The 8357-nt window shown below is 47.4% G+C and overlaps 1 protein-coding gene across 1 annotated transcript; it reads right to left on the bottom strand.

Annotated features, from left to right (window-relative positions):
- Positions 1–1356: 1356 nt before the first annotated feature.
- UTP23 (UTP23 small subunit processome component) lies at positions 1357–8066 on the bottom strand. The gene is made up of 3 exons (XM_066578524.1): positions 7793–8066; positions 3583–3757; positions 1357–2008 (listed from the first exon to the last, which is right to left on the bottom strand). The coding sequence occupies exons 1-3, from the start codon at positions 7978–7980 to the stop codon at positions 1643–1645; spliced, it is 729 nt and encodes a 242-aa protein (XP_066434621.1). The 5' UTR covers positions 7981–8066; the 3' UTR covers positions 1357–1642.
- Between the last annotated feature and the right edge of the window lie 291 nt (positions 8067–8357).

The following is an 8357-nucleotide window of genomic DNA, read 5'->3' on the forward strand; positions in this document are numbered from 1 at the left end:
GGAAGCCCTCTTAGATATCCAGGTTATTTAAAGCAACCCTCTGGTTTCTAAATAGAATTCTATACTGGGAGCAGATGGCATAGTACCTGTACTTGTTCTTCTGTCATCTGTCAAATCTGCTGGTTTCAGGTGTCATTTTCATTTCTCCAAGATGGCAGACATCAGCTCCAGACTACCTTATCCCCTACATTGGCAGTATTAGACTTCCAATGCACTATACCTGCACTCTAACTGGCCAGGGTTGCTCATGTGTTCTTCATTGTCCAATAGCAGAGCAGTGCACAGTATACATTACCTAGATAGAAAATGTCTGCATCCACCTTGGATGGAAGAAACCATGACCAAAACTAGCAAAGAACTAAGTGCAGGTAATAGATCACCCTCCGATCCCAGTACAGAATTTTGTCCAGAAACTAGAGGGTCGCTTTTAAAGGGTTGTCGAGTTGTAAACCATTTTTGGCCATACCCCCCATAAGCCATCCATAGACCCACTGCCTGGGACCCTGTGGATCAACTGTTCTCTGGGCAGGTGCATTCAATGCATTGAGATGATTTCTGAACGAAGCAGACAGCGCCGGTCCCACTGCAGTGGCCAAAGTTGGTATTAAAGGTTAAGTTCTCATTTACTTCAATGACAACATTGCCTGCAGTACCAAGCCTGGCCAACTGCAGAGGGAATGGAGCCGTTTGCCTCCTGCAGAAGTCAGCTCAGCGCATGAACATCGTCAGTAGGATCCCAGGGGATCTACTATTGTTACAAGTAGACAACCCCTTTAACCATTTCCTATCCACTTTCAGACCACATCCGACATTGAGATTTCCCTGCATAACTCCGCTGTCGGACGAGGGCCAACATGTTTCTAACACTATGCTGAAGCTCAGAGCACCGACATTGAGTTTTCTTCTGTATATTTCAGTATGCAGGGTGAGTTATGTCGTCGGACTGAAGAGAACTCAGACGTTGGATCTCTCCTTTGCATACTGAGCTATACATAAACAGAAGAGGCGTTATAAAAGCAGTTTATGTCCTTTCTTCTCTTCTATAACGGAACAAAAGAATAAAAACGAGAGCCGAGCCTCAACTAAATACATCAGTAGGGGCACAAATCTCACTCTGGTCTAGTTTGTTACAATGTATCAGTGCAGGTTAAATGTACCACTGTGGAGTTTAACTGTTTAGTTCCCAGAGGAATGTCCCAGCTACAATAATACTACAACTCCCAGAAAGCTCCAAGGGCATGCAGAGTCATATTGTTCCAACCAGGAAGACCACAAGCCTAGATTAGGGGAGAAGAGGAAAAAACAGGGAACCAATAAAGCAGTCAATCTGCACAAATAAAGTGAACACAATTTCAGTGCATATAAAAAAAAAAGTTGTTTATTGCAATAAATATAATTCCTTAAAAATCCCCAAGATTTAATAATGTAATCTTCCAGAAACAGCACCACTCTTGTCCGTAGGTCGTGTCTGGTATTGCAGCTCATTTGAATAGGGCTAAACTGCAATACCAGACACAAGCCATCAACAAGGGTGGCGCCGCTTGTCTGCATGAAGGCAGCCATGTTTTTTCTGACTCTCATTTAACATCTTTATAATAAAAGTATCCAATCTGCGATGAATGACTTGGAGGTCCCCGCCTGGTTATGCAGTGGGATTTACGGACGGCTTGTTCTTCCTCCTTTTCCGTTTTTTCTTCTTCTGCTCAGGAGCTGCTGTTGTGGATTTTGGTTCATTTTTCTTCTTTTTCTTCAAGCAGCTTAAGGGGTTAGGACCCCCGATACGTTTCCTCTTCCTTGTTTTGCATTCTGTGACCCGTGAGACCCCCTGCTCCTCTTTCAAATGCTCAATGTTGTGTTTCTGATGCTCAGGAAACATCTGATTGGCCAGCACCGCCTGGACGTGGGCCACCGACTTGGGGGATGGCTTGTCAAGAACTATTGTGTTCTGAATGATGAACAGCAGGGGGACCCCGGCTTTTTTTTTCACTTTCGTTGCAAGTTCTTGGTCCTGGGACAAAAACAAAAAAGTTCCAACATCACAAAAGCTGGTTTTCGAGCTAGACGAGGGTCCCAGAGGTGAGACCCCATCTGTCAACTATGATGATAGCCTTTGATAAGTAGTAATGTAGCCATGTAAATGCCCATTTATCACCGTTTAAATGGTAAATGGGGTTTAATAGGCGAATCTAGCGAATAGACGCTATATCACCGGAAATAGAAGATCTGGCCGGCTTGCAGTGCAGTGACCGGGGGAATGGAGAAGATTGGCCAGGAAAAGAAGCGGTAAGAAGACTGACGGGAGAGGAATAGGCAAGTATAGAAGTTTTGTTTTCTAATGACAGAACCCCTTTAAATTGTCCCCCTACAAAAAGAAATGGTATAGCTGCACTAATGCATCATGGGACAGATGTGAAACGGAAACAAAAATAAATCTCACACACAAAATGGTGGCTAATAAGCATCAGACAGGAGGCTGTACTGCAGGGAAGTAACTGACATATGCAGTGTAACAATCAGGTGAGGGGCGCAGCTATGAAAAAATTAATTTTTGGCAGAGTGGCCCTTCAACCCTTTCCAATCGTATTTGTATTCTGGTTTTCCTAGGGGGCTTACTCTTTTTCTGCCGTTATACAACGGCGCTATCTGCTGGCTAAAGCCAGTACTGCATCAAGGGACATGTTGGATAGGCTCTCACAGCAGAGAGGCTGGCAATATACAGTAAGAGAACCCCGACGGACGGAGCTGTACAGCCTTAAATTACAATGTCTTCAGACGTCAGACAGTGGATTGGAAAGGGTTAAACACAAAAATATGCTTACAAGCTATTGCAGTTTATGGGAACAACTGAGACAGATTTTTTTTTTAAATGGGACTTTTCAGTGGAACAATCAGAGGAAAAAAGGTCAGGCAGGCGCTATAAAGGGAATCGGTCACCTACTTTTAGTCCTACTAGCTAAGCTTATCGGGTGACAGCAGGTGACCCGCTGAGTCCGGGGATGTAAGGCCTCATGTCCACAGGCATAACTGAATTGCAGAATCCACATGGGTCACCGGTGTGGACGATCCACAGTCCAATATGCCCACAGACCATCATTGGGCATCTGCAGGTATTTAAATACCGGCGGGTGTCATTTCTTTTTGCCAGCATACTTTATTTTTCTGTGGATTCCGCAGGGACGGCTTCCATTAAAGTCAATGGAAGCCTTCTGATCCGCGGCCCGTCTGCAGCTGACAACTTGGAGCTCAATGCGCTGAATGGCGGCTTTCAGCACTCATACCGGGGAAGGCAACTACAAGACTCAGCGGGTCACCTACTTTCAGCCCATAGGTATGAAGTAGGTGACCGTCTCTTTAAAGCTCCTGCCCCCGACTAGTCGCTGCATCACACATTTTTTAGAATTTAATACACAGAATTTTTAGAAATGATGACTTTTTATATATCATTTTCTCTCAACAGGTTTACTGCCGACATAAAGTCCCGCTCTAATTTACCATGTCTGCCATTGCTCCATAGCAAATGAACACCAGTCAGGTAACCAGGCAGCGAGCCACCCTTGCAATAAATTGTTTTCTCACAGGTACCTGGGTGGCGATGAAATAATGGTGCGAGTTGTCATCTGCAACCATGGATAACAGGCACGCCGAGCCGCTGACAGGGCTCTGCAAATGAGCGCAGCTCCGCACTTGAAATCTTTGGGCAATTAATTTAGCTCCATACAGTTCCTTCCCCAGGGACTCCAGCTCCTTAATAACACAGCTAGGAAAACAAGCAGAGGAGTTATTAGATGCACGTATAATACAGAAGGAGGGTTTATACTCAGAGATTCAAAGCATGGCCGCCATATTCTGGTTCATACAGAGAAATTACATTACTTATCCTGTAGGGATCCCGAATTATACTGCAGAGCTGCACTCGCTATTCTGCTGGTGGAGTCACTGTGTACATACATTACTTATCCTGTACTGATCCTGAGTTGCATCCTGTATTATACTGCAGAGCTGCACTCGCTATTCTGCTGGTGGGGTCACTGTGTACATACATTACTTATCCTGTACTGATCTTGAGTTGCATCCTGTATTATACTCCAGATCTGCACTCACTATTCTGCTGGTGAGGCCACTGTGTACATGCTTTACTCATCCTGACTTACATCTTGTATTATACTCCAGAGCTGCACTCCCTATTCTGCTATTGGAGTCACTGTGTACATACATTACTTATCCTGCACTGATCCTGAGTTACATCCTGTATTATACCCCAGAGCTGCACTCCCTATTCTGCTGGTGGAGTCACTGTGTACATACATTACTTACCCTGTACTGATCCTGAGTTACATCCTGCATTATACTCCAGAGCAGCACTCACTATTCTGCTGGTGGAGTCACTGTGTACATACATTACTTATCCTGTACTGGTCCTGAGTTACACCCTGTATTATACTCCAGAGCAGCACTCACTATTCTGCTGGTGAAGTCACTGTGTACATACATTACTTATCCTGTACTGATCCGGAGTTACACCCTGTATTATACTCCAGAGCTGTACTCACTATTCTGCTGGTGGAGTCACTGTGTACATACATGACATCCTGTACTGATCCTGAGTTACATCCTGTATTATACTCCAGAGCTGCACTCACTATTCTGCTGCTGGAGTCACTGTGTACATACATGACTTATCCTGAGTTACATCATGTATTAGGGGGGGGTTCACACAGGGCGGATTTGCCGCAGCAATTCCGTCCGGAATTTCCGCGCGGCAAATCAGTCTGCGGCCGCTAATCTCGGGATTAGCCAGCCATGTGGACGAGAAATCTCGTTCACACGGGACGGCCAATTCGCTGCGGTTAATACGGCCGAAACCGCAGCTGTGGCGCGGCTTTGCCGACCGCAGCATGTCCAATCTTTTCTTTCTGCTGCAGCCGCGCTCTCCTCTACGGGAGCGCCGGCCACAGCGGAAGAGCGAGCGGCCGAGCCGCTTCAAAGCCGCCGCGGGTTTTTCTGTGGCACTTCTCCCGGCGGAAATCTCGCAGTTTTTGCTGCGGCCAAACCGCGAGATTTCCGGCGGGATTCCGCCCCGTGAGACCCCAGCCTTATACTCCAGAGCTGCACTCACTATTCTGCTGGTTGGAAGCAACTCCCCCACCACAAATGGCAGTTGTGTTTTTTCCTCATTTCTTCCTACTTTTCCAATCCATCACATGGTATGTTAAATGGTACCACTGAAAAATACCTCTTAGCGTGCAAATACCGCGCCCTCGTGCGGATATGTCACCAGAAAAATATAAAAGCTAGGATTTTTTGAAAGTGTGGAAGAGAAAAAAAAAAAAAGGGCTGCAGAGGGAAGGGGTTAAAAAAATCTTTTCATATCCTAACTTTTGGATGTTCGTTTACGTAAACAGCTCCTAGTCAGGCCTATGTGTCTCCATGGTTACAGACTGTAAACAAGCCTGACGTGGTGTCTCAGACGAGTTCATACTGTGTTTCCTTGAAAATAAGACTCTGTCTTATATTAATTTTTCCCCTAAAAGAGGCACGGGGTCTTATTTTACTTTTCTAACAGGCTTGGTCCAGGTCCCTCCCGCTGCTCTCTAGAGCTCCGGCGCGGTTCCTGCAGTCCTCGGCCACCAACCCAGAATCACTTCCTGTTTACGAGATTCATAAATCCCGCCTCCACAAACCCATGGCTGCGATTGGTTCTCCGAGTGCTGCATTGATTGGCTGAGTTAGGGCGCTTGAAGAAAGCCGTGGAGGCTGGATGTATGAATTGGCGGCTGGAGGGGTCCGACTATGACCTACTCCCCACTACGCACTCTACGCCAGGCGTACGCAGCCCTGCAGGAAGAAGAATGCGAGGAATGCACGCTTCATAACAAGAGGATCCGGCCGGCTGGAGGTCAGGTGACCCGGGGGCTGACGGAGATGTGGTAAGGAGTCTGCTTGTTGGCGACTGATAATGACAGAACCCCTTTAAGGGTGCGCTCACACTGTGTGCAGTTATGTCATGGAGGTTCGGGGTTTGTACTGGGTTGATCCCGCCCAATACAATGAGGTTAATGGCAGTCTTTGACAGCTGACATCACCCGCAAAAGCCGTGCTCAGTGCTTACACCGATCTTGGCTGTTAACCATTTAAAGGGGTTGTCCCGTGAAAGCAAGTGGGGTTATACACTTCTGTATGGCCATATTAATGCACTTTGTAATATACATCGTGCATTAAATATTGGCCATACAGAAGTTATATACTTACCCCCTCCGGTGTTGGCGTCCCCGTCTCCACGGCGCCGAGCGAAGCCTTCTTCTGCCTGGATTAGATGCGCTTGCGCCGTCTGCTTCTTCTGTCCCGCTGAAGGGGCCGCTCCGGCGTGCTCGCGCCGCACAGGTCTGCAGCGCGAGCACGCCGGAGCAGGACAGAAGAGGGCAGACTGCGCAAGCGCGTCTAATCCAGGCAGAAGGCGGCTTTGGTCGGCGCCATGGAGACGGGGACGCCAACACCGGAGGGGGTAAGTATATAACTTCTGTATGGCTCATATTTAATGCACGATGTACATTACAAAGTGCATTAATATGGCCATACAGAAGTGCTGAACCCCACTTGCTGCCGCGAGACAACCCCTTTAAGTGCTGCATGTAGATCATGGGGTGCAGTTAGGTTGGCATGACAACTGTGGGCCTTCTACCTATGTTAGGAAAAAAAATATATATATATAATTTTTTTTTGTTTTTTAAATTAGAAATAGGGTAAACAGGCAAGAGGAAGGGGGAAACATTTGCTATGATTGCACCCATAAGACTCCAATCTTCCAAAGTAACACATTATTTATCCTGCGTGGCAATGCAAAAAAACAATGAATACACTGTCAGAATTGCACTTTTTGTCTGTCTCCCAAGAAAAAAAAAAAAAAACACAACTATGAAAAAGTTGCATTTTCCCTTGCACAACTAAATCGAGGGAAAGATTTTTTTTTTTTTAAAGTTACAGCTGCCAGAAGACAGCAGACCAAAATAACTTTTTTTTTTTAGAGAGGAGATGGCGGAATTGAGTTATTTTCCCCACTTCACTCCACTAAGTTCCCCAACACACCATCCGGTACATTACATATAACGCGGCCCTCAGACCGCTGCGGGGACTGATAAAGAAAAATTGGGATATTTTTTAAAGGGGTTGTCCCGCGCCGAAACGGGTTTTTTTTTTTTTCAACCCCCCCCCCCCGTTCGGCGCGAGACAACCCCGATGCAGGGAGGTAAAGAAAGCTCACCGGAGCGCTTACCTGAATCCCCGCGCTCCGGTGACTTCTCTACTCACCGCTGAAGATGGCCTCTTCCTCCGTGGACCGCAGCTCTTCTGTGCGGTCCATTGCCGATTCCAGCCTCCTGATTGGCTGGAATCGGCACGTGACGGGGCGGAGCTACACGGAGCTACACGGAGCCCCATAGAAGACTGCAGAAGACCCGGACTGCGCAAGCGCGGCTAATTTGGCCATCGGAGGGCGAAAATTAGTCGGCACCATGGAGACGAGGACGCCAGCAACGGAACAGGTAAGTATAAAACTTTTTATAACTTCTGCATGGCTCATAATTAATGCACAATGTACATTACAAAGTGCATTATTATGGCCATGCAGAAGTGTACAGACCCACTTGCTGCCTCGGGACAACCCCTTTAAATGGGGAGAAAAAAAAAAGGGGGGGGAGTTATTGACGCACGTGGTTTCTATAAAGGAATGCGTTTTTTAACGCACATCAAACACCTCCCAGTGTGAACGCAGCCGCTGCAGCAGAGCGCCCCCTACCCGGTCGTGCACAGCTGCACCTCCCCCATCAGGTACTTGGGCAGCTGCTCCTTGATCTGGATCTGGTTCTTCAGAGCCGCCTGGCAGAAGGTCCCGTCCAGCAGCACCTGGAAGGGCTCCCGCGTGCCGAAGTTGTGCTTGTAGAAGCTCAGCGTCTTCTTGGCGTGCTTTTGCCGGGTGATCTTCATAGCGAGCGATTCGGGTCACCCGGAGCCGCACCGTGACGTCACAGCCACCCGACCAGCTCTGACCACGTGGGTGCCGCGTTCCGGAATTACGTCACCAGCACTCCCCCAACACACCACGCCCCCGGAGGGCGGGCGCTGACGGGTCATGTGACCTGCTAGTGAGAGAACGTCCGTTCTATAGGAGCCACGTGACCTCCCTCATGTGGAGGGAAATACAAGGCTCAGCAGCTCTGATATTAGTGTCGATGCGTGAGACACAAGAAAAGTAACATCTGATCTCAGACTAATTAGCCTTATTCAATTTGGGCGCATTTTTTTTTTTTGCTGCACACAAATGAAAAAGTAAAATACGCCGATGCGCACACAAAACCACATTT

The sequence above is a fragment of the Eleutherodactylus coqui genome, chromosome 9 (genome assembly GCF_035609145.1).
Source record: "Eleutherodactylus coqui strain aEleCoq1 chromosome 9, aEleCoq1.hap1, whole genome shotgun sequence".
NCBI classification, from domain to species: domain Eukaryota; kingdom Metazoa; phylum Chordata; class Amphibia; order Anura; family Eleutherodactylidae; genus Eleutherodactylus; species Eleutherodactylus coqui.

Excerpts from the sequence above, each read along its gene's own strand:
- UTP23 (XM_066578524.1), bottom strand. The coding sequence starts at position 7,980 with ATGAAGATCACCCGGCAAAAGCACGCCAAGAAGACGCTGAGCTTCTAC. Across the intron at positions 3,758-7,792 it reads GTGCAGCTGTGCACGACCGG|CTGTGTTATTAAGGAGCTGG; the intron begins GTAGGGGGCGCT and ends TTGTTTTCCTAG. Across the intron at positions 2,009-3,582 it reads ATTATTTCATCGCCACCCAG|GACCAAGAACTTGCAACGAA; the intron begins GTACCTGTGAGA and ends TTTTTGTCCCAG.